Below are 26,717 nucleotides of genomic sequence, written 5' to 3'. Positions count from 1 at the left end.
AAATAAAAATAATGATGATGATGAAAATGTAAATAAAGGAACCACTCATCAGTCCTACTTTGCGGTTCTAGCTGATTGGAGCTCCAGTTGTGACTAGCTGGTAGTAGGCGCCGGTCTTGGCCATCAGTTGATGGTGTGTTCCTTGTTCTATGACCGCGCCATGCGACATCACCGCAATGATGTCAGCGTTCTGGATGGTGGAGAGGCGGTGAGCAATGACGATGCTTGTTCGACCTTTCCTTGCGTTATCCAGCGCAGACTGGACGATCTGTGGAAAAAAGTCACAGAATCTTGTGTTTTTCTTTTAATATGCCGTATCTCACAGGCGTGTGTATACCACTCACATTCTTCTCAATCTTCTCAAGGGACTATACTACAGAACAGAAACTTTAGATATACGTTACAATTAGAGATGCATGATATATTTTTTTCAAAGCGATGCCGCTAACTTTCTGCTTCTCAAGACCGATAAGGTAGCGATAACATTTTTATATTTACTTTGTTTTCATTCAGGTTTAAGTGTAGTTTGTGCACACCTGGAGGTGAGAAGGACTGGAACAAATTAGGATTTGACCAACTGTACCTGTTGATTAGTCCTAATCAAATATCATGACATTACTACTACCACATCACTACTATCAGGAGAACCAGAGTATAGAGCGGAGGGAGCCACCTGCTGTGGCCCAGCAAAGTGCACTATATTTGGCCACACACATTTGGCCGGTGTGACGCCACGGAGGTCTCTGGTAAACCTTTTTAACTTTTCAAACAGTTGGCTTATAAGGTTTTTGTTGTGTGCTCAATGGGATTTTTCCCGTTGTTGTGAAGCATTTGGTACAACTAGCAGGCAAAATGTCTTCCTCGGAAAGTGAATGTTTAAGAGTGAGCTCAAGGGAAGTTGCGACAGGCCGTTAACGTCACAGGCAGGACAAAAAAGGAGCGCTTGATTTGCTCACTCGCACAGTACAGGTAATCTCGCCTCATTGTAGCTATTTTTAATGTTATCGGATTTATTTTTATGACATTCCTATCAGCCCCATAATTATCATGCACCCCGAGTTATAATAGTCATTGCTGATAGTTTTTCTAGACAATAATGGCGGTGTGTTGAGTCCTTTTCAATAATAATCCACAGTATACTGCTATCAAGATGTACACCGACTACTCTTATGTATAACCAAGTTTAATAATTTCTATCACCTTGTCCCTCTGGAAAAATAATCAAAAGGTTTCTGCATTACGAAGGTGTTACCTTCTCGCTCTCTGTGTCCAGAGCAGAAGTGGCTTCATCTAGAAGCAGGATCCTGGGGTTTCGTACGATAGCCCTGGCGATGGCAATACGTTGTTTTTGTCCTCTTGAGAGCTGGGAGCCTTGTGCGCCCACCTGGGTGTCATATTTCTGTCAAGCGTTCAAAAGTATACAGTTATCAGTTGCAATGCTGAACGTCATCCAAAACTAAAATGACAATGAATGAAAATGTATGATGTATACAGCAAACTTAAACTATATTGCCACATATGGCCAATCAAATCAGTGCCCTTTAAGCTAACAGGAAGTCCTGAATATTTCTCATGTATTTCCATGACAGGGAAAGTTTGTCAATGAAACTGTTATGAATGTGCTCTGCTTTGCATTTTATACATTTAACATGAAGATGCTTTTGCACAGTGTTCCTTTAAAATGATAAATAATCATATCCCAACACAGCACCCATCCTATGTAGAGTACAAATGCTAACATACATTAGTGTCATTAATTCTCCAACTGAAACCAAATAATTTTTCCCATAACAAATCATGTAAATCCAATTAATCCATTCCAGAAAGCCAAAAATGTTACCACAAAAGTAGTAGTTGATAGTTTGACATGCATAAAACACTTTCCAATGCATATACATGAGGAATGAAAGGGATAAATGAACATTTCAGGTTACTTTTACCTAAACTGAAGACGTGATTGTTGCCAAAGACACGATGTGGCTTCGAGACACCACAAGGACACCACCTTCCTGTTTTGCCATGAGTTATTTCTTGAATTCAGTAGCGTTTCTCATTTTCTTCATCAAAATACTGCCACTTTCTTCGGCTCAATTTTGGGTTATTTTGCAGCCATGATCAATAAAAGCATAGACTTGTGGTGTAACTGTGTTAATGAGCAAAGAACTACAGAGGCAACTGTTGATGACATCAAAGATCGGGGTAGGAAACCTATGGCTCGGGAGCCTGATGTGGCTGTTTTGATGACTGCATCAGGCTCTCAGACATTTCTTAACACGATAAAATGTATTAATTAAAAAAATTTTTTGTGACATTTTAAAGTAAAACATTACAGGAATCACAGTGTTAAAAAATACATTAAAAAAATAATAATATTTCCTATGCATTATAACCCATCCATCCATTTTCTAGCGTAATGTGGGTGGCCACACTGCCAGCTGTCCTTTCGATATTTTCCGGGTTAGACATCAAAACTCGATTATTATAGGATAATGCGCTAGCCTACCCGGGTCATTGAGAGGTCGAGAAGCAAACTTCCCCCCATTAATTAAATAGACAGCTTGCTAATTCTGCAGTCAAACATTTTGACCAAGAAGATAGCGAAAAGAAAGAAAGATCTAGAGTACGCTGCAAAACCTAGTGCTGCACCAGAAGTTGCATTAATGGTATGAAGTATTTTATTTTTGATTGGTTAGCTTCAGTATAACAACGTTATTCAAAAGAATAAATTCAGAAACTTTTCTTCTAAAATTGAATTGAATATAATTCAATACAACTAAATTGCATGCATTTAGTTGTATTCAATATTAAAAAATTTGATATGGCTCTCACAGAAATACATTTTAAAGTCTGTGGCTTTCATGGCTCTCTTAGCCAAAAAGGTTCCCGACCCCTGTCATAGATTGCGAAGGAGCTGACTTCCGCTTCCTGAGTCCAAGTATTAGCAAGCTAATAGGATGCTAACCAGGACGTTTTGTGATACAAATACATTAAGAACACAGTTGGACTCAGGCAGTGTATTAATAACACAGAAAGATGTGCACCATATTGTATGCTAACCAGAAAATGTACGCTAATTTTGGCGTAAATTTTAGCAGAAAACACGCTTACCGAGACGTACGCTAACCAAAGCGGCACTGTATTTGAATTTCAGTGTAACCACTCGGGGCAGTAATGATTTCACATTTTCACCCTTACTGACACTGTAATGCTAAGTGGCTACATGTTAGCATTATGACCGCCATGCAGTCGAACAGAAAGGTGAAGGTTTACAGTGCTACAAAATAGAATATACTGTATTTAGCATTAGATGTTGAAATGAGCAACATCTGACAGGTTTTCTGTCAGAATTATTATTTTTTTTAGGACTGAGCAGTGGTGTGCAAATAATCTTGGGAAAAGGGGAAGCTGCAAGAAATAGCTGTGGGGTATCCTCCCAAAAAATGGGTACATTAGAACAGTGAGTCAACTGGTAGGTCGTGGCCCAAAAGTGGGTCGCACAGCCGTTTTCAGTGGGTTGCGGGTTTTTGCCAGGGCAAAACAAACAAATAAATACATGCAATGACTAAGGATCACACAAGATTAAAATGTGACAAGATTTCTCATTCAGAAAAAAAAAATGTCTCACAGCTGCAGTTCAAGTTGTGTTACAAACCGTCCCTTTAAATATAAGATATTTGAAAAGTTTTAACTGAAAGTTTTTCGCAATATGGGTGATTGATGGGTGATGGTGGATCCCGCAGCCAAACCAGTTGAGAACCACTCAATTAGAAGCTTTTCATTTGAACAGTCTTCATGCAAGGTGAAGGAATCATCATCATCATCCCTTAAAAGCAGTAAGTTTGCTCTTACATGTGGTAGCGTCATCACAAAGTCATGAAGGTAGGCTTTCTTGGCCGCCTCAACAATCTCCTCCATGCTGACGTGTCGTGTGTTGTCCCCATACTGAATATTTTCCGCTATGCTGCAGTCAAACAAGACAGGCTCCTGGGACACGATGCCGATCTGAGATCTCAGGAAGGGCACGTTGATGGACCGAGATGGGCGGCCGTCGATCAACTGCAAAGACAAGTGGACGTCAGAAGGTGTAGCAGATTTCGTCAAGAGGAACACTCCCAGGAATGTACGCACCACTTGCCCTTCATCAGGGTCGTAGAACCTCTCCAAGAGTTGAACGCTGGTGCTTTTCCCACAGCCGCTACTTCCCACAAACGCCAACGTCTGACCGGGCTTCACGGAAACCAGCAGGCCCTTCAGCACGCACACGTCCGGACGTGTCGGATAGGTGAACGTACAACTGGCAAACTTGATTTCACCCTTGAAGTCCTCCTAATGATGAGGACAAATCATCTTCACAAAAGTGTCAAATCAAAAGCTGTGATTCCCAACCACTGGAATATGGAAAATGGAAAATGATTTAATGTCACTTAATTGGTCTGATAATGTTTACTTACTACAAACAATGTACCTTTGCTCATCTAACTAAGTCAGGGGTGTTCAAAGTGTGACCCGGGGGCCATTTGTGAGCCGTGGCTGTTTTTTAATTGGCTCGCGGCACATTTTAAAAATGTAATTTACCAAGAAGAGTTTTTAAAAATGTCAAAAAGCAGCAGTAATTTTGCAAGAATAAAGTCAAAATATCAAGCAAAAAAAGTTATCAAACAAGAACAAGTTGCAATTTTACATGAATAATATGAAGAAAAATAACACAATTTTAGTAGCATAAAGTTGAAACATTAAGGAAAAAGCCGTAATATTATGAGAAACAAACAAAACAAAATAAAGTTGAAAGAAAATTAGGTTGTGGAAAAAGTCATAATGTTACGAGAATAAAGTCAAAATATTAAAATTTACAGGAACAAAATTGAAACAGTTAGATTAAAAAAAACAAACACGACAGCAGAAATGTAAAAAAACAGCTGTACTTTTATGAGAATAAAGTCAAAATATTATGAGGAAAAAATGTTGTAGCATAGAGTAGATTTATGTAAAGAAAACATTATTTTTAAGTTGTAATATTACAAAAAACAAACAAAACAAAATCAAGCTTCTTAGAAAATTAGGTTGGGAAAACATTATAATATTATTGGAAAGAAATTTACAGATGATTTTGGAAGAAAGTTGAAATATTTTTAAAATGAAAAAAACCAACAGCAAATGAGGAGGAAAAAAAAGCAAAGGTCGGCGTTGATACTAATAATAGGCTTTTTCACCTTTATGACAAAGCTGAGATGCAGTTTTTTTCTTGAAATATATAAAAGTGCTTAGCATATCTACATGTGTTGCTTTACAAAATATAAAAGTGACAAAGTTGCATCCTTTCATTTTTCACGATGTGGCCCTTGCTAGAAAACCTTTAGACACCCCTGATCTAAGTGACAATGAACGTATATGAATACGAGCTCTCCACATGTCAATTTAATGTACTAACCCAGTGGTCCCCAACCCCCAGGCCGCGGCCTGGTACCGGGCCGTGCACCATTTGGTACCGGGCCGCACAGAAAGAAAAAATGATTTCCATTATTTCATTTTTTTTATGTTTTATTTTGAAAAGTGGCCGGATTCTCTCTGTTACATCCGTCTCACGACACACGTCCATTGTGCATGTGCTAACTTTCTCTCATGCCGCACAGATCGACTACTACTGTATTTTTAGCATTTTTCTTTCACCTCATATTTGGTGTCAAATGCTGATACTATGTGGGAATGCATAAAGGTAAGTTTGGATGACTTATTGAGTTCTAATGTGCACATTTGTCTCAAGTTAGTTCATGCTAGTACACTGCCTTTTACCACACGTCAAACACTGATGTAATAATCTTTCTGGAAAAACTTGGCTGGAACTTGAATGAACTGGTGGATGGTGGGTCGCCATTCATTTTGTGCTTTTAATTTGATGTTATTCATGTCTTAGTTTTACACAATACATAATAAATAAGAAAAATTTGATCACTATAATGTGCGACACCCCCCACGGGAGATTTGTGGGAACACAAGCAGGTCCGTGGGTCGAAAAAGGTTGCGGACCACTGTACTAACCCATTTCTCTCCATCTGTGCTGCTGAGGCTTATTTTAGGCGTCCGATCCAAAAGTTTGAACAACTGAGCTGCGGCAGTCTTGGCTTTGGCGTAATCTGGCGTGAAAGATGAAGCTCTACCGAGTGATGTCCCGCTGATCACTACAGCTGTTATCACCCTGGAAGTACGCAGATATCAGCAGTTTGTAAGTTGTCACACATCACAGGACTCACAGTGAGATGTGAAACAGGGCGTGATACAGGCAGACATAACGCTAACCAACCTGAAAACGATCATGTATTGCAGCCCCTCTGAGCTAACCAGGTAGCCCCCATATCGAAAGGAAGCTGCGTACGCCATGAAGATGACACACTGGGACAAGCCAAAAAAGAGCCCGTAGATGTTGGCTTTCTTCTTGGCAGATTTGTAAGGAAACTCAAGCTTCTGCTCGTAAGAATCCACAAAGAAACTCTCTTTGGCCAAACCTGCGATGGTTCTGATGTTGGCAAGCGCTTCACCAGACACCTGCCAAACATTTTGTCTTAGGAAAAATGCATGGAAATTCTATCTGGGGTTTGATATCATGTTGGGAACACGGACCTGGCCTGCATCCTCCATGGCTTTCTTGTCTTCATTTGCAAAACCTGTGAGCATTTTGGCTTGGAAGAGTCCAGAGAGCCCAATGAGAGGCAGGAAGCACATGATAACCAACGTTAACTTCCAACTAAAGTAGAAGGCGATGATGAAAGAGGCCCCGATGTTGGTCAGGGAGTTGACGACCATGCCAATCTGAGACCCTGTTGCCTGTGAACCACAAGACAGACAGGTGACTACAAAATGCTGTACAGTGGAATCTTGGTTAGCAATATTTGGGTAGAATTTTTAATTTATTCCAGAAGGTCCGACTCTAACCGAAACAGATGCTAACTGTGCATTTTTGTTACGATGGTGTTGTCGCTCTGCTGCCGCTTGTGTGCTTCTGTCTGCAGTGCATCCTCAGATGGCGTGGGTGGAGTCTCCAGCACACACCTGCAGCTAATTCCACCGGGTGCCTTTATAGACCCAGGGGCAGCAGGAACTGGTGGCCAGATTGTACTCTTTGCTACATGCACCGCGTCGTCCGGCTCCCTAACCAGATCCCTGGCTTTCTGGCTCACCCGTGTTGTTTCCTGCTACAGTGCTACTCTCAGCTACACTGACATTGTTCCTGCTCAGGTTTGCCTGCAGTGTCTTTAGTTTAGTTCTAGTTATTTCCTTGTCAGCCTTCTGCTGACAGCGTTTTCTGTTTGTGCCTTCTTCCCAGTACCTTTTGACTTGTGTTGTACTTTTTCCCCTTCTGGGACACCTTTTGTTATTAAACACCTTTGTTATCATCTTTTGGACTTATCTCTCTGCGTTGGGATCTGCCCCTTTTTGCTAGTGGCTACTCCCAGCCCTGACATTTTTCCCATAAGAAATAATGTAAATCTTTTTCCATTCCATTCCATTCTATTTTCCTCCGCTTATCCGGGTCCGGGTCGCGGGGGCAGCAGTCTCAGTAGGGAAGCCCAGACTTCCCGGTCCCCGACCACCTCCTCCAGCTCCACCGGGAGGACACCGAAGCGTTCCCAGGCCAGCTGTGAGACATAATCCCTCCAGCGTGTCCAAGGTCTTTCCCGGGGCCTTCTCCCTGCTGGGCATGCCCGAAACACCTCACCAGGGAGGCGTCTGGGAGGCATCCGGACTAGATGACCGAGCCACCTCAGCTGGCTCCTCTCGATGTGAAGGAGCAGCGGCTCTACTCTGAGCTCCTCTCGGATAACCGAGCTCCTCACCCTGTCTCTTAGGGTGAGTCCCGCTACCCTACAAAGAAAACTCATTTCAGCCGCTTGTATCCGCGATCTCGTTCTTTCGGTCATGACCCAAAGCTCATGACCATAGGTGAGGGTGGGAACATAGATCGAACGGTAAATTGAGAGCTTTGCCTTCCGGCTCAGCTCTCTGTTCACTACGATGGTCCGGTACAGCGACCGCATTACTGCAGATGCGCCGATGCGCCTATCGACCTCACGCTCCAACCTTCCCTCACTCGTGAACAAGACCCCGAGATACTTGAACTCCTCCACCTGGGGCAGGACCTCATTCCCAACCCGGAGGGAGCTATCCACCCTTTTCCGACTGAGAACCATGGCCTCGGATTTGGAGGTGCTGAGTCTCATCCCAGAAGCTTCACACTCAGATGCAAACCGTCCCAGTAAACGCTGCAGGTCACAGCCCGATGAGGCCATCAGGACCACATCGTCTGCAAATAGCAGAGATGAGATCCTAGTCCCCCCGAACTGGACTCCCTTGACACCTTGGCTGCGCCTAGAAATTCTGTCCATGAAAATTCTAAACAGAATCGGTGACAAAGGGCAGCCTTGGCGGAGGCCAACGTTCACCGGAAACAGGCTTGACTTACTACTGGCAATGCGAACCAGGCTCCTGCTACGGTTGTACAAGGACTGAATGGCACGTAGTAGCGCGCCACCAATTCCATACTCCCGAAGCACCCCCCACAGGACACCGCGAGGGACACGGTCGAATGCCTTTTCCAGGTCCACAAAGCACATGTAGACCGGTTGGGCAAACTTCCAAGTACCCTCCAGTACCCTTGCAAGGGTGTAGAGCTGATCCAGTGTTCCGCGACCAGGACAACGATCTCGCCATACGGTTGGATAACCGTCTCCGGGAACGAGATTGCGAACACAGTGAGGGACTACCAACGGGAGCAACCAGAAACCACCGTCAGGATTATCGGCTGATACCACTAACCCTGGGAACCAGCGGAACGGAGGGAGCCTCATCAGCGGCGGCCACCGAGGACACAGTGGAGCCCATGCAACTCGGGGGGAGACGCCTGTCAGCTGCGGAAAGGTCACGAAGGTTACGACTCCGCCTTTGCCTGTACTGCGGCGAGCCCAACCACACCATCAACAGATGCCCAGCGCGCCCGACACGTCGTCCCGGGCCCCCCCCGATGTGATTAAGGAGACTGGCGTGGGATCGACCTCCGTATCCAAGGCAAGGGAGAAGCAGCCTACTCAGGGTCCCTGTGAGTATGCTGAGACGCCCCCGGCGTCGGCTCGTACTTCAGCAGCATTTAAGAGACTACAGGTGACTGGACTCATTACGGGGGGGGGGGGGGGGGTCAATGTTCGGGTTTCTGCATTAGTCGACTCTGGGGCAGATGATTGCTTTATTGACTCTAATTTTGTTAAAAAGCATGGCATTCAGGAGGTTGAGTTGAGGGACCATAAGGAGGTTCACTCACTTGATGGACGTCCCTTGGCAGTAGTCACCCATAGGACCGTACCGTTATCTCTTCAATTGTCCGGTAACCACCATGAGTCCATCAGTTTTTTTATCGCACCGTCTCAATCCGCACCCGTGGTTCTGGGCCTCACATGGCTTCAAATACATAACCCGACGGTGGATTGGATGAGGGGACAGATAATTAATTGGGGTAGTCACTGTTTTGCCAGCTGCCTACGATCCGCAGTACCCACGTTCACAGGCAAACCTAATAGCACTGAGAATATCGATCTCACCGGCATCCCTGAAGTGTATCATGACCTCCGCATGGTATTTAGCAAGGACAGAGCGCAGAGTTTACTGCCCCATCGTCCGTATGACTGCACGATTGACCTTCTCCCGGGAGCGCCGTTACCCAATGCTAGGCTCTATAGCATTTCTGGACTCGAGCAACTTGCGCTCAAGGAATACATCGCGTCCTCTCTGGCCTCAGGACTTATTCGCCCCTAATCCTCTCCACTTGGGGCTGGGTTTTTTTTCGTTGAGAAGAAGGATAAATCCCTACGGCCTTGTACCGATTTTTGCGGGCTTAATGACATCACAGTAAAGAACCGTTACCCGTTACCTCTAATGGATTCCGCCTTTTCATCTCTTCATTCGGCTAAGATTTTTTCCAAACTTGACCTACGGAATGCATATCACCTGGTTCGAATCAAAGAGGGGGACGAGTGGAAGACGGCTTTTAATACACCTCTCAGTCATTTCGAGTATCTTGTGATGCTGTTTGGTCTTACCAACGCACCCGCCGTGTTCCAGTGTTTAATAAATTATTTTCTTAGAGATATGATTAATCATTGCTGTTTTGTTTACCTGGATGACATCCTGATCTTTTCTAATTCCCTCCAGGAACATACCCAGCACGTACGCCGCATCCTTCAACGTCTGTTGGAGAATCGCCTTTTCGTGAAGGCTGAGAAATGAGCGTTCCATACTACATCCGTGTCCTTTTTGGGGTTTATAGTGGAGAAGGACAAATTAAGAGCCGATCCCGCCAAGATCCAGGTGGTGGTCGATAGGCCTTCTCCCAAATAAAGGAAGCACTTGCAGAGGTTCTTGGGGTTTGCGAACTTCTACCGGAAGTTCATTCGGAATTTCAGCACAAGGGCAGAACCTCTGACAAGGCTTACATCTATAAAAGTCCCCTTTGTATGGTCTTCCGAAGCTGAGGAGGCGTTCTCTAGACTTAAGACTCTGTTTACATCCGCTCCGGTGCTAACTCACCCTGATCCTACTTTGCAGTTTATCGTTGAGGTCGATGCCTCGGATACGGGAGTGGGGGCGGTCCTATCCCAGCGCTCTCCAGTCGACCAGAAGCTGCACCCGTGTGCATTTTTCTCACGTCGCCTCACCCCGGCTGAAAGAAATTATGATGTGGGCAATCGGGAACTGCTGGCCATCGTGCTTGCGCTGCGGGAGTGGAGACACTGGCTGGAGGCTGCAGCCCAGCCGTTGGTAGTGATTACCGATCACAAGAACCTGGCGTATATACGCTCAGCGCACAGACTCAACTCTCGCCAAGCTAGATGGTCATTGTTCCTAACAAGATTTAATTTCTCTATTACATACAGACCGGGATCACGGAACATTAAGCCAGATGCCTTGTCGAGGATCTTTTGCCCTGTGGAGTCGGACTCACCACCGGAGACCATCGTACCTGTCGCCCGGGTACTCGGCGCTTTCCAGTGGGAGGTGGAGAGGAAGGTCTCAAGGGCAGCGGAGGAAACGGACCCACCAGAGGGGTGCCGCGAGGGGAGATTGTTTGTTCCCGAACGACTCAGGTCCGAGGTGCTACTGTGGGGTCACTCGTCCAAGGTTGCCTGCCATCCGGGGATTCGACGAACTCTATTCCTGGTGTCCCAACGGTTCTGGTGGCCTACTATGACAGCCGACGTAAAGGAGTTTGTCGCCGCCTGCTCCGTCTGCGCCAGAGGTAAGGCATCTCATCGCCCCCCCGCAGGGTTGCTCCAGCCGTTACCCGTCCCTGGTCGCCCATGGTCCTACATCGCGATGGACTTTATCACTGGATTACCCTCGTCACATGGTCGGACTGTAATACTCAATATCGTGGACAGGTTCTCGAAGATGGCGCATTTTGTGGCGCTCCCCAAATTGCCCTCGGCCCTGGAGACGGCTAAACTGTTGGTGAGGCATGTCTTCCGCCTACACGGGATACCTACAGACATTGTTTCAGACAGAGGACCTCAATTCGCTTCGAGAGTGTGGAGGGCATTTAATAAGGCATTGGGGGCGACCGTAAGTCTTTCTTCAGGATACCACCCACAGTCCAACGGCCAGACGGAGCGGGCTAATCAGGACCCCTCCTCCTGGTCGATCCACCTCCCCTGGATCGAATACGCCCACAACTCATTACCCTGCTCGGCGACAGGTATGTCTCCTTTCAAGACCGTGTTTGGTTACCAACCCCCGCTTTTTCCCTCCCAGGAAGCAGAAATCACTGTCCCGGCAGTTCACATACACCTACGACGCGCCCGACGCATCTGGCGGGAGACCCGAGCCACACTGACACGGACGGCAGAAAACAACAGTCGGATTGCTGACAGACACCGCATCCCCGCACCTAACTACCAGCCCAGGATGGAGGTATGGCTTTCCTCGAGAAATCTCCCACTTGCAGGGACCTCTCGGAAGCTGGCCCCAAGGTTCATGGGTCCGTACAAGATTGAGGCCATAATCAACAGGTCAGCCGCCAAGCTGAAGCTCCCACCGGCTCTTAAAGTCCACCCAGTCTTCCACATCTCCTGCATCAAGCCTGTCGCTACCAGCCCACTGTGCCCTTCGGTCGAGGCTCCACCCCCGCCCCGCATCATCGACAGCCAGTCTGCGTACACGGTGAGAGCCCTATTAGATTCGAGAAAGAGAGGGAGGGCGGTGCAGTATTTGGTCGACTGGGAGGGATATGGACCAGAAGAGCGCCCCTGGGTCGCCTGCTCCTGTATCTTGGATCCCTCTCTCATTTCCGACTTCCACTCCGTCCACCCCAATAAACCAGGTATGCCGCCAAGGGGCGTCCAAGGGGATACTGTCAGGATTGTGTGCTGCGGTACTGCCATCTCTCTGTCTTCCCTTGCAGCACATCCCTGACACTCCTGATGATCTGATCATCCTCACCTGTGCCTTATTAGGGAGTGCTCTCCAGCACCCCTCTGATGGACTCCAGGAAGGCTGGGTACTCTGAACTGCCGTTTGGCGCGTACGCACAAACGACAGTCAGGACCCTTTCCCCAACCCGAAGGCGTAGGGAAATGACCCTCTCGTTCACCGGGGATGACTCCAACACAGAGGCACCGAGCCGGGGGGCTATTAATAAGCCCACACCAGCTCGCCGCCTCTCCCCTGTAAATCTTTTTATGGTTTTGCAATTATAGTTTTACATACAGTAAACAATTCCAAAGGCATATAAATGCATATAAATAAGGAATGAAAGGGATAAATAAACATTTAAGGCAGGGGTCTCAAACTCGCAGCACGTTGGCCTTTTGTGGCCCACCAAATCGTATCTTGCGGCCCGTGAATGGGCATCAAAGAGTAGTGTAACTGCAACATCTGGGCAAGCTCAGTGTTACTTACATACTTGTATTGTACTTTATTTATCCCACAGCAGGGAAATTCACTTACAGTACGTACAGGGGCAAGTAAACACCGACACTGAACTAACAGTGGTATCGTGAGGTACCCTGAGATTCCCAGCCCTACTCCCAATACTGTGGCCCAGCCTCACCCAGACTCTACCTCCACTGGTCCCCAGTGAAATTGAGTTTGAGACCCCTGATTTAAGGGTACTGTTAACTTCATTGAAGATGTGATTCTTGATGTGAGAGTTCCCAAAGACACGATGTGGCAGCGGGACACCACCTTCCTGTTTTGCCATGAGTTATTTCTTGAATTCAATAGTCTTTCCCAGCTCAATACCCCAAATGGACATTGCCACATCGTTTCTTTGGGAACACTCACATCAAGAATCACGTCTCCACTGAAGGTAAAAGTAACCTTAAATGTTCATTTATCCCTTTGCTTCATCATTTATATGCATTTAGAATTGTTTTATGCATGTAAAACTATAAAAATGTCCTATGTGTTTTGAGAGTCACCCACTAATAAAAATAAATACAATGGGTACGTAGATTAATTCTAGTTCTGGTTGACATTTTGTACCTTAGCAAGCTAGCTTCTTTGTATACATTAAGAACAGAGTTGGACTCACGCAGTGTATTAATAACATGGCAAGACACGCAACCGTAACGGGAAAATGCACATAAACCGAGGTGAAATCTTGGCATACATTTTTTACGTCAACTGAAAAACACGCCAACTCAGGCGAAATCTAACTGAGGTTCCACTGTATACATTTCTAATCTCTGGCTGGCTGTGGTGGCAATGTTGGAACACCTTATGTGCCCTACGACAGGAACACCTTTAGAAAAGATGACAGCAGGTACCTCAAATATGGTTTTGTTGCTTCCATGCTAATGAGTGCTGAAGTGAAGACGTCATTGCTATTCCCGTCCAAGCAAGATGTTTGGTGATGATGAAAAGCACACTGCCTGTCAAGCTAGCTTCCTAGCTTTGTTTTTGACTTAATACATCATAAATAAATAGCATGAGATTACTATCATGTCCTTTTAACAACTTATAGCTCGTAGCTCCTGGGGGTCCCCGGATCCCAGGGTTAGGATTAGGCTAACCCTATAAATGACAACTTTATTATTGCAAAGTTCTCCAAATTTATAAACTGTTAAAACAAGTAAAATTTACAAAAGGGATCACTGAATACGTGTAATTTTTCTACAGCGGTGTTGGCCATTTCCTATCTACATTGTTTAATGGAAAAAAGTTTTGGACTTTTTGCGTATTCCAATACTGTACTGTACAATTTTACTATCTTCATTGCCTGCTGCCAGGAGCCTTAAAAGATGTGTACCGCAGACCTGGACATGAACTACTCACCCCCTGAACCATGGAGGCATCAGTGGCCAGTCTGGTGGTCAGAGCGCCAGGGCTGTTTCGGAGGTCATCAAACCAGCCGATCTCTTGCTTCAGCATAGCATGGAAGCCTAATTTCCTTAAGCGGCGTGTCAGCAATTCTCCTGACTTTGCAAAGGAGTATCCCTGGAACATGAAACTGCTGTGAAACCCTCTCCTTTGATTAACAGCATATTTCCATGCCAAGCTCATAAACTTGTAGAATGTTTATGCCAACCTGTAAAAACTGCGAGAAGAAACTTGTCACTGCCACGACGCAAAACAGAATGCATATTCCGTTAATCTGCTCCCTCTGCTCGCTCACGTCACTTAAGGCAAAGGTCTGAACACACCAAACCACATCCATGTCAAAGAGTAAAACAGAAAAAAACACAATCAAGTGATGCAAGACGTCCGCACCCCAAGTATTTGGCTAAACAGGACAGCATAGATGGGGTTCACAGAGCCATTGACAGCAGCTCCCAGAGAGCCTAGCAGCATGTACGGCCACTCTGACTTGTTGTACTTGAGGATCCGTGCAACTGGAGCAGTCTCAGGATGCTCGTCTTCATCTTCCTCAGACTCTGTCTGTGAAAAAATTCACTTTAGGTTATTCCTCATACGATTCCACATGAGCAATAGCAAAGAACAACTCTGTTACAGTGTCTGGAATGATGATCTGGCTGGGCAGAATGCTGAAGCTGTTGGGTACAATGTCGGGACCATAATCATTGGACAAGTTGCTCTGAGATCGCAGTCGAACTGAGCTCCTATGGGAAGAAATAATTTTGTGTCAATTCATAACCTGATTGTGTGGCCTTCTTTTCAGTTGGTTTTACCGCACCTTTTACTGGATCTGCTGCTGCCCCGGCTAAAACTCCTCACTTTTAATTCAAAGTTTTCCTCAGTATCGCCACTGACACTAGCTGATAAGAGAGAATATATCATCAATTGACTCATTTTATTGAAGAAAAACATGCAGCATGTTATTATGTATTAAACAATAGAAGCACTGTAGAATTAAACCATAGGGGCACTATTGCTTGAACTTTGTATAGACAGGTTGCTTGATAGCCCTAGACTGACACAAGCTGAAACCAGTTAGAAGCAGACACATAGTCACACCACTGAGACACGTAGGGGAGAATAGGACATAGAGCAGTTACTACTTGTTCGTTGATTCTTCCTCCAACTCTTAGAGTGGATGGACTGAAGCCCCAGCGCTGAGCTTTCTGACAGCTTTCTTCCGGACAATTGCTTCACTAAAGCTTGAAAATACCGAAGTGTGTCCGACCGATCTCTTCTCGGGATAAACAAACTCAAATGTTTCAAGCACCCTTTGTCCTGAGAATACGATGACCTGAATGAAAGGGGAATACTTACTGGCATACCTTTTGTCTTGATTTTTTTCCTTGCTGTTGACTGGAAGGACGTATATGTCAAGAGCTCTGTTGACGATACTAGAATTTTGAACTATTCTGGTGCTTTCCTGACGACTACACTTCACGAATACAAGATCAGAACAGCTTCCTGACCCTCTCAACTTTAACTCGGATAGGCAAGAAGTACAGATTCCTAGAAATAAATCAGTTACCAGTGCGCACAGCTGCTACTAAGCCATGCTAACTGGAGGACAAGATCACAGGTAAAGCAGCCAAAGGTTTTTTTCCGTAGAGTGGCTGGATTCAGCCTAACAGACAGGGTGAAGAGCTCGGCCATCTGGGAGGGGCTCAGAGTAGAGCTGCTGCTCCTTCACATCAAGAGGAGCCAGTTGAGGTGGCTCGGGCATCTCGTCTGGATGCCTGCTGGATGCCTCCCTGGTGAGATGTTCCGGGCATGCCCAGCCGGTTGGATGCCCTGGGGCAGACCTAGGACACGCTGTATGTCTCACAGCTGGCCTGGGAACGCCTTGGTGTCCTCCCAGTGGAGCTGGAAGAGGTGGCCGAGGAGAGGGAAGTCTGGGCTTCCCTGGTTAGGCTGCTTCCCCCGTGATCTGACCTCGGATAAACGAAAGAATGGATGACATGGAAACATGGCCAGATTTCTTTAGTCACGTAGATGGCCTCTGGGCCTCAGGTGGACAAAGTCAGACACCAGCTCCCCCGGTCTACACATGGTTGACACATGGCAGCGACATTCATGTCAAAAAGATGCATGTCTCTATATTGTCCTTTTGGAGTACATATATGATAGAATAAGGCCATGTTGCAAGCAGGGACTCCACAAGGCACATAAGCAGGCAAAACGTTTCAGGAAATCGTATATTTAAGGATCTTAAGGTTGTCTACCATGAGCTGTGTTTGATACCCCTTGGTTCTGCAGGGTGACCAGGGTAAAGTAGACACCTTCCTTTTCCAGTAGCTGGCTGTGGGTTCCTTTCTCCACAGCCTGTCCACGTTCAAATCCAATGATGACATCAGCTTTCCTGATAGTCGACAGGCGGTGGGCTATGGAGATTGTGGTCCTGCCCACACGCACCTGCAATCAAGAGAGTGAGTTCACCACAAAAGTTCAAAGTGTGTAGAGCGAGTACATTTTGACATTGCATACCTTGTCCAAAGCCTTCTGGACAACAGCTTCGCTTTCATTGTCCAGGGCCGATGTGGCCATGTCCAGGAGCAGGATCTTGGGGTTCCGGATCAGAGCTCGAGCAATAGCAATTCTCTGCTTCTGTCCCCCACTCATCTGACCACCACCCTCTCCCACCAGAGTGTCAAATTTCTGCCAAAAAGTAGCATCATACGTTTTTAGCTGCAGAAGCAGACCCACATACACTGGAAGATGCATTTCAACTGCACAAACACCAGAAATTAGGAACACTGGAAAGACCATTGTGTGTTTCATTTCAGTCTAGATGTACTGTAATTTGATGTAGTTACATTTGCCAAAGTATCTACACTGATAAAAGTCTGATGATGGGGTAGTGCTTTTGAATGGTTGAGTAATCCTTTAATCATCCGAGTGGCAAGGCATCATTACTCTTCAGGTACAAAGATATCCTCCTGACTACCAGGAAAAAAAATGTTGTCCAATCACATTTATTTTGAAATTCCCCAATCTATGTGAAGTAATTGGAATACTGCAAAAGAATTTTTTTTAATTTTTATTTTTGTTTTTAAGCTATGATGTGTCTTCTACAGTGGACATCGGAACCCAATACAGGGGAAACGGAACTTCATTGTGAAACAGTTAGTCCAACATAAAAATTTCAAAAAGTCAACTTGATAAAGTGTTCAACATAAACATAACTGTCCATCATCTCTTTTCTTTTGTTTCACTTTTGCTTCTATTATGCTTATTTGGTATGATACTTCAAAAAGCTTTCTTGGAAACACAAAGGAAAATCTTGCACTTGGAGCACATAACATATGTTATACTGTTGCAGCCAGATTGGCGACACCTTGATGCATGTGTTTCATCCACCATCCCATCCCCGATGCCCTTTCCTCCTGTAGCTGTGAAAGTTGCCTTGCCTTGGTAGACAACAAAATCCAAAACTAAACCAGTTGGTGCAGCCAAGACAAATACCTTCAGTCCATTTGGGTTTGGTTTGCCCGGTACATACTGGCGCACTGGGCATCGACCAGTAAAAGGAACCATTTGCTCGTCAATGCACAATTTTCCTGTTCTTGGCAGACTCAGACATCCTTGCCTTACTTTGCTCAAGAGGAGCCTGATTCTCCACAAGAGATCACTTGTTTTTTCTTCATCTGAAACATCAAGGTCGTTGACGAGCTTGATGGAGTTTCTCAATTTGTAAAACCGATTTCTGGTCATGGATTCCACCACAATTTTTACTCTAGTACTTGAGGCCCAATACATTTGAATGTTTGGATATCCTAGACAGTCCATGTAAATAGAATTCCCAAAGAATGTCTTCAGTTCTTCAGGTGTGGTATTTAACATTGCTCCAGACACAAGTACTTCACGCTGATTTGTGTACATCATCTTCCTCTACTTCTGCCTCAAACAGTGGATCTTGATCATCTTCATCAGATAACTCAATGTCTGAGTTTCCATCAACAATCCGCAGTAAAATTCCTTGTGCTTCTGAGAATGACTCACTTTCTTGTCATTTGGGAAAAAAAGAGCAAAATGGACGAAATAACTTCAAATGTCCACTACAGAGGACATTTTTAAAACACTTTAATACTAGGCTCAAATACACTTAAAATAACTCAAACAACACTTTAACGTGTTCATAAGAGTCTTATAAATAAAATGCCAACAGCATTTCAAGACAAAATGTGTTTGATAAAAAGTATTCAACACTTACTTTTCCTCTTCCCATAAAAAGTGCTTGCACTGAGTGAAGCCATTTTCTTCTACGGGTAAGTCAAGGTAACAAAGCCCCACCCCTACAAATTTGGTATCATTGGAAAGCTGAATGTCCTCTATAGAGCACGAAAGGAGTTAATGCGATTGGATGCACTGGGTGGGAGATATTTAGGTTTACAAATGTCCTCTACAGAGGACAAATTTGAACTACTGGTCGACAGGAGGTTAAAGACATACCTGTGGAAGATCCATAATAAAATCATAGGCATTGGCCTCTTTGGTTGCCTGGATTATTTCCTCAATGGTTACGCCAGGTTTGCCAAAGCGGATGTTTTCTGCAATGCTTGTGGCAAACAGCACCGGCTCCTGCTCTACAATGCCAATAAGCGACCGTAGCCATTTGATGTTCAAACTTCGGATGTCGTGGCCATCCAAAGTCACCTAAAGTCAAAGTTTTAAATGGGCCGGCACACATTGACATTACATTACATTTACATTTTCCGTCCAGCATTTCTCAAAAATAACTCACCTTTCCGTCCTCTGGGTCATAAAACCTTTGGATGAGTTGGACTGCTGTGCTCTTTCCTGATCCGCTTGGTCCAACAAAAGCAGTGGTTTCACCCGCTTTCACCTGCATGCTTAGATCATTTAAAATCTGAAAAAAATTATTCTCTTGTTATAAAAATGATAAATTCCAGCTATGTGGTTGAAATAACTGTTACCTTGACTTCAGGTCGTGATGGGTAGTAGAATGCAACATTATGGAATTCGATATCACCTTTCACTCTGTCTAACCGATACCCATCATCTGAAAAACAGTTGATTTGTGGTTCCTGCAAACACAAAATGATGGAACTTATTCCTGTGAATATTCTCATTCATTATATTTTATATATAATTCAGTATATCCATCCGCGGAAACAAGAGTGGGTGAGACAGAACAGGGGTTGGGGTTCCTACATTACAGCGATGTATGTATTGTCTAAAATTAAAATAGTAACAACATCAAATTAAAAGCACCAAATGTATACAGAGCCACCATCTATTATTTCATCGCTGTTGAAACAGAACAAACATGCACATTAGCACTAATCAAAACTTACCTTTATGCATTCCCACATAGTATCAGCATTTGGGAGCAAATATGAGATGAAAGGAAAAGGGGAAAAATACAGTCTAGTAGTAGTAGTAGTAGTAGTAGTATCTGTTCAGCGTGGGAGAAGGTTTGCACAAGCACAATGGTGCATTCAAAGACTATAAAGAATGAAGTGAAACGGGTCGTCGCTCGTAACAAACAACATAAACATGCAAAAACTGTGTGATTTGTAATTGATATTATTTTCAAAATAAAATAATGACCCAATTTATATGCATTTACATAAAGTACAATGTAGTTATTTACACTTTTTCTTGTGTATTTTTTTTTTATCATTGCACTTGGAAGTTTGCCACGGTAGATGGGGACCCCTAGTATCACACGTTTAAAATGCATGACATTTATGCCTATTGTGCGGGTATTTAAGATATGGTATATGGTGATATGAATATATAGTGTTTGCCCCCTTCCTGAGTTCTTATTTTTTGCATGTTTTTCACACTTAAATGTTTCAGATCATCAAACAAATGTAAATGTTAGTCAATGACAGCATAAATGAACACAAAATGCAGTTTTTAAATGAAATTTTTTATTATTAAGGGAGAAAAAAAATAAATCCAAACCTACATGTGAAAAAGTGAAAACATAAGTTAAAACATAAACATAACTTAACTGAGATTAATTGAGATCTATCTGTCTGGAAAATGATCCCCAAGACCTTTGGGAAAAAGTTGAACTTTTTGGAAGGTGTGTGTTCCATTACATCTAGCATCTAGCATAATGCTGTATTTCAGAAAAAGAACATCATACCAACAGTAAAATATGGTGGTAGTAGTGTGATGGTCTGGGGCTGTTTTGCTGCTTCAGGACCTGGAAGACTTGCTGTGATAAATGGAACCATGAATTCTGATGTCTACCAAAAAATCCTGAAGGAGAATGTCCGGCCATCTGTTGGTGACCTCTGTCATGTTCTGTGCTGCTTTGCTGCCCCCTGGCTGTCTTTTGTTGCAGCACACCCCTGAGGCTGCAGGAGGGACTAATTGGGCACACCTGCAGCTCAATACCGGCTGCCCTTCATAAACTACAGCCAGACTCACAGTCGGAGCCAGTCGGTTGCCCACTCCTCGCCAACACCGGCCTCTCACAGCAGTATCTCTCTCTCTCTCTCTCTCTCTCTCTCTCTCTCTGTGTAGTAGTTGTAATTTTGTACCTAGCCTTTTCCTGCTAGTGCCCTGCTGGGCTTCCTCCTGCAGTGGTGAGTGACTTTCTGTTTTTGTGTATTTTCCTGCTCGGTTTCTCAGCAGTGATTTTGTGTTGTACTTTGTGTGTTTTTTCCTATTTCAGCCCTCCTTTTCGGCTGCTCTTTTTGTTATGTTGTAGTTACCCCGTGGGTCGTTCTGGGAGGTAGTTTTGTGTTGTATTTTCTTCCTTAAGTTGTATTTTTTTGTATTTTTCTATACAAGTAGAATTATTACACCATGTGTAATAAATATTACTTCACCAAGACTTTTGGCTCACGGATTTTGGGATCCAGAATCTGGCTGCTGCCGTATCTTAACAACCTCAAGCTGAAACCAACTTGGGTTCTGCAGCAGGACAATAATCCAAAACACACCAGCAAGTCCACCTCTGAATGGCTGAAGAAAAACTAAATGAAGACTTTGGAGTGGCCTAGTCAAAGTCCTGATCTGAATCCTATTGAGATGCTGTGGCATGACCTTAAAAAAGGCGCTTCATGCTGGGAAACCCTCCAATGTGGCTGAATGACAACAATTCTGCAAAGATGAGTGGGCCAAAATTCCTCCACAGCGCTGTAAGAGACTCATTGCAAGTTATCGTAAACGCTTGATTGCAGTTGTTGCTGCTAAGGGTGGCCCAAGGTTTAGGGGGCAATCACTTTTTCACACAGGGCCATGTTGGCTTGGATTTGATTTCTCCCTTAATAATAAAAAGTTTCATTTAAAAACTGCATTTTGACAATACTCCAGTTATGTTGTCATTGACTAATATTTAAATTTGTTTGATGATGAAAACATCAGGAGAGGGCAAACACTTTTTCACACCACTGTGCCTCCATTTGATTTTGTATTCACATGTACACTTTTACAGATGTATTTTGGATTGTATATTTCTTTCCTAAAACGACGTTTTTAGTTTTTGTCAATTAAAACCTTTGAGTTTTGCTCGACTAAATCTGAACTAAAACTATCACAAAAACAAACGAATAAAACAAACAGATAGTTGGAAGCTGGCTTTACCCTGTCGATGGTTTTAAAGATGGTCTTTGCAGCTGCACGGCCTGAAGCAAAGGCCTCCAGGCAAGGTGAAGCCTGGCCCAGATTCATGGCCGCTATCAGTACTCCAAAGAACACCTGGAAACAAAGACAGTATTCACATGGGGGTCACTGGGAAAGAGCTTAAAGGAATCTATTTCCTTTGACACACCTGAATAAGAGCCCCCGGAGAGAGCTCCTTGGTGTCAATGACCAGCTTTGAGCCGTACCAAAAGGCCAAAGCATAACAAAGGAAAATTATGCACCACAGATATCCTTGGAAGATTCCGATGATCGCACCCTTTTTAACTCCCCAGTTCTGGGCTTCCACAAGGTTTCGGTCATACCTGGACAATTTATACTCCTCAACTTCTCATGCATTTAAAAGATTATGTTGAAAAGTGATTCAAGTACCTCTCAGTCTCCTTTTTCTCACCACCAAACGCTGCCACTGTTCTGATGGCAGATAGGACTTCGTCAGCCACTGCCCCTGCCTTTGCATAGGCCTTCAGCTCTCGCCCTGTCAGCTTGGCCACAGCCTACAAGGAAGAAGACAATCACACCAAAACACATTTCAAAGAGAAAATCAATTACGTGGTGTTTAAACTAAATTCACCATAGCCATCAGTCCAGCAGCTACGCCAATCAGGGGGCTCACGGCAATGACAACCAAGGTCAGCTTCCAGCCGCCAATGAAGCCCACCATGAAGCCAAACACAAAGGTGGAGATCCTCTCGATGAAGATAGACGCCTGGTCAGCAATGGCATGGTTGACTTTGTTGATGTCACTGAGAGATAGCACAACAATTCTGTGAGAAGCGTCCCATGCACGGACATGGGCCTGACATGCAAGGGGATGCCTCACTCGGATAATCTGGTGTTCAGTTCGCCAACAGAGTTGCAGTCAAACCATCCGATTTCCATTTGCATTACTTTTCGGAAATAAATCATGCGGATTTTCTGTGTCTGTCTTGCAGCGGCCAACACCCATAGGACAATCTGGAGGATTGGAAAAGATGGTTTATAGCTCGGATGCCAGAGTAATATTTGTGGCTGATCCAGAAAGTAACATAGTAGTAGAGAGTACTTACTTGAAAATAACTCAGAAACAGAACCCCAACGCCAATTCCGATATAGTAATATGCAAAAATGGTCATCTGGGCTTCAATATCCACCCTGTCAAGACAATGCAATTCCAATAAATTCCAGACTATAAGCTGCTACTTTTTTCACACACTTTAGACCCTGCAGCTTAAACAATGATGCTGCTTGGACCACAGCAGCTCACGTCTAATGAGCTAATGAGTGACACTGGGAGCACCAAGTGTAGGCAGGAGTGTGAGTGTGTCTTTCTGTGTAAATATCTCATGTTACAACCTGGACACCTGCGGCCTATCGACAAGTGTGGCCTATACAGGTGATTTCTTACTTTTTTGCATGTTTGTCAAACTTAAATATTTCAGATCATCAAACAAATTTAAATATGAGTCAACGACAACACAACTCAACACAAAATTCAGTTTTTAAATGAAACTTGTTATTATTAAAGGAGAAAAAATATCCAAACCTACATGGCCCCGTGTGGAAAGGTGACTGCCCCCTAAACTTAATAACTGGCTGGGCCACCCTTAGCAGCAATAACTGCAGTCAAGCGTTTGCGATAACTTGCAATGAGTCTCTTACAGTGCTATGGAGGAATTTTGGACCACTCATTTTTGCAGAATTGTTGTAATTCTGCCACATTGCATGGTTTTTGAGCATGAACCACCTTTTTGATGGCCGGACATTCTCCTTCAGGATTTTTTGGTAGACAGCAGAATTCATGAGTCCATTTATCACAGCATGTCTTCCAGGTCCTGAAGCAGCAAAACAGCCCCAGACCATCACAATACCACCACCATATTTTACTGTTGGAATGTTGGAACGCTGCCGTGCAGGCTGTTTTTGCCCATTGTCTTTCTTATGACTACCTGTCCCGGTTGCCAAAACCCTGACAACCTTCGATGAGAGGAGGGATAGTGTGACATGGCTCTGTCATCGGTGACGGGTGACAGGCCCCCCCACACGGCACCACATACATGCATACACTTCCACTCCAGTTTCCGCATTCAGTTTAGCGATGCAGCTGCACACTGAGGGTGCACACTCCGTTATCCAGCACATTACATCCATAGCATTCATTTCTGGTTTAAAAAAAGAAACAAAACTAATGATGGGTCCAGGAACACCCACGCATCGGCGCATGTGTCGAGCTCAAAGAGCGAAACCCCATGTCGATACGTGTATTGCTTTAAGAAAAAGTCAAGTGACTGATACGGTTGCTGTTTCGCCTGTCTGTGAGGTGCCAAAGTGTGTTGAGGAAACAAGTCTGATTTCAGTCATCGGGTTGCAACATCTCGTCAATAAGAACAAATGTTTTGAAGCACAATTCTTCCATTGAATCCAGTGTGACCTGGAGACTGAAACAAAAGAAAGATTTTGGCTGTGTGGGACCATTTTGGCAAATAAGCCATTTGGTTTTATTTTCTTATTTCATCCCGTTCCTCTGAAACAGTTCATCTCTTGAGCTGAAAGAATTAATCTGCATTTCAGTGACTCATAGTTGAAAATTTTTGTTTTATTTTCTGCAGGTGTAAATGTCGTATTTGTTTTACTGAATAGTCCTACTAAAGAAAAGCACCTCATCAATACACATAGATACAGTACATAAACATTTTACTACTTCCTCAGGAGTATTTGATATTAAATTAGTTTAATACTTCAAATCAATTTACAGTATTAATTTACTTTTGATTTTACTTGGTTTGAATGCCAAGACTTTGGAAAAATGGATTTATTTGAATAAAAATTTATTTAAAAAATATTGTACTTAAGCAACATCATATTCACAACATGTTCACGTTCATTATTTATTGACTCTATATTTAAAAGATATACGAGCTATTTTAAACTTCGATCAATCTAAACAATAATACAATCATTTCAATATTGTTGTATACATTAGGTCATTGAAGCAATATGTCTGTTGAGTCTCTTGACTGGGGTGGCGGAATACGTACCACTGTACTATCAGAAAGCAGCATCAAAAGTGGTAAATGTGGTATTGTAGTCTGTGTGTTATGTGTCACGGCAGCGATGCGCACCTTTTAAGATCCAGCCGGTGTCAGTATTGAGCAACACTACGACACAGTCCCGACGCAGTTTGGTTAATGTGCCGCAACGCTTCACGAGGTCTCATCTACCCATCACTCGACAAAACTTACCATAGCGTGTTCGCGGCATTTGGAGTCAAACACAGTACACGTCAACAGACACCTTAAAAGACTTCCTCATCAGCGCACTTCCGGAAGCGAGTGGCTTTTTCTATTTCATGTACTAAACGGCAAAATACAAGTTTATTGGTTTTGTAACAAGGATATTTGGTTGTATATATTTTCTTTACATTTTTGCAAAATGTGATTTGTGTTATTTTTACTAATTATTTCATTGTGGGCGGTTGTCCCGTGCCGAGTGGGAGGGGCGTGGGATATATGGCTTTTGCCAACCATTCGTGGTGGGAGTAGGTTGGAGAGTTGGCAGCAAAGCAAGTTGGAACGGTGCAGCAGTAGACTACACGAGGGTAGTATTAAGTGGTTGTAAATATTTGTGTACATATTTTTTTCCCTATTTTTGCAATTTTGTCCACATTTTTGTGCATTTTTTTCACTGCCTGCACTAGAGAGCACAATAAACACCCTGAACGTTATCTTTGTGACTCTGCCATTGTTTTTTCTCACTGTACTGAGGGTCCAGCGGGAGAACCCTGTGACATGGAGTCATGAACACTGACCTTAACTGAGGCAAATGAGGCCTGCAGTTCTTTGGATGTTGTTATGGGGTCTTTTGTGACCTCTTGGATGAGTCGTCGCTAGGCTCTTGGGGTCATTTTGGTTGGCCGGCCACTCCTGCGAGGGGCCACCACTGTTCCATGTTTTCACAATTTGTGGATAATGGCTCTCACTGTGGTTCACTGGAGTCCCAAAGCTCTAGGAATGGCTTTATAACCTTTTACACACTGATAGATCTCAATTAATCTCAGTTATGTTTTAATGTGGTTGGGGGGGGCAATCACTTTTTCACACAGGGCCATGTAGGTTTGGATTTTTCTTCTTGCTCATTGACTAATATTTAAATTTGTTTGATGATCTCAAACATTTAAATGTGACAAACATGCAAAAAAATAAGAAATGAGGAAGGGGGCAAACACTTTTTCAGACCACTGTAAATGTGTAAAGTACATTTTCTCTTCATGTTTGGTGGGTGCAGCTTATGTTCAGGTGCGTAATAGTCTGGCATTTATGGTAATAATTTAAAGGAAAACTGCACGTTTTGGGGAATTCTGCTATCATCCACAATCCTGATGTGAGACATGAACACACGTCATTCTCTTTTCTGTATGTTGTAAAGATATAAAAACAGCTGAAAAGAGGCAGGCAATTAATGCACGTAATGGGAGACACCTGGGGTGTAACAATACGCGTATCTTTATCGAACCATTCAATACACATGCGTATGTAACCATGACCCCTGTATTGAACAATACGCAGTTTCATATTTATGTTCTCAACTTCTGACGCTGCTCTGTGCTGAAAGCTCAGTGTATCTGCGATCGACTACTCTGGCTTAAGTTACATTGTCAAGCACAGAGCCACTGAGCTCCGCCTCCCACATTCATACCATGCTGAAAATGTTGAAAAATGTGA

At 43.9% G+C, this 26,717-nt stretch overlaps 1 protein-coding gene across 2 annotated transcripts; it reads right to left on the bottom strand.

Moving 5' to 3' along the window:
* Positions 1–25,232, bottom strand: abcb11a (ATP-binding cassette, sub-family B (MDR/TAP), member 11a). 2 transcript variants are annotated; one of them, XM_054788397.1, is made up of 24 exons: positions 25,119–25,232; positions 23,067–23,151; positions 22,841–22,974; positions 22,592–22,763; positions 22,390–22,514; positions 22,148–22,322; positions 21,961–22,074; positions 19,329–19,439; positions 19,136–19,261; positions 18,844–19,047; positions 16,879–17,049; positions 16,617–16,806; positions 15,173–15,254; positions 14,990–15,098; positions 14,749–14,916; positions 14,567–14,671; positions 14,314–14,475; positions 6,616–6,819; positions 6,299–6,540; positions 6,037–6,193; positions 4,129–4,326; positions 3,850–4,056; positions 1,253–1,399; positions 1–268 (listed from the first exon to the last, which is right to left on the bottom strand). In XM_054788397.1, exons 2-24 carry the CDS (start codon positions 23,130–23,132, stop codon positions 68–70), a joined length of 3,570 nt encoding a protein of 1,189 aa, XP_054644372.1. In that variant the 5' UTR covers positions 23,133–23,151; positions 25,119–25,232; the 3' UTR covers positions 1–67. The 2 variants fall into 2 exon arrangements, with proteins under 2 accessions (XP_054644372.1, XP_054644373.1); XM_054788398.1 differs by lacking the exon at positions 18,844–19,047.
* Positions 25,233–26,717: the final 1,485 nt, after the last annotated feature.

The sequence above is a fragment of the Dunckerocampus dactyliophorus genome, chromosome 9, assembly GCF_027744805.1.
Source record: "Dunckerocampus dactyliophorus isolate RoL2022-P2 chromosome 9, RoL_Ddac_1.1, whole genome shotgun sequence".
Lineage (NCBI taxonomy): Eukaryota > Metazoa > Chordata > Actinopteri > Syngnathiformes > Syngnathidae > Dunckerocampus > Dunckerocampus dactyliophorus.
The sequence above is the reverse complement of the archived record's forward strand: the minus strand, read 5'-3'. Positions and strand labels throughout refer to the sequence as shown.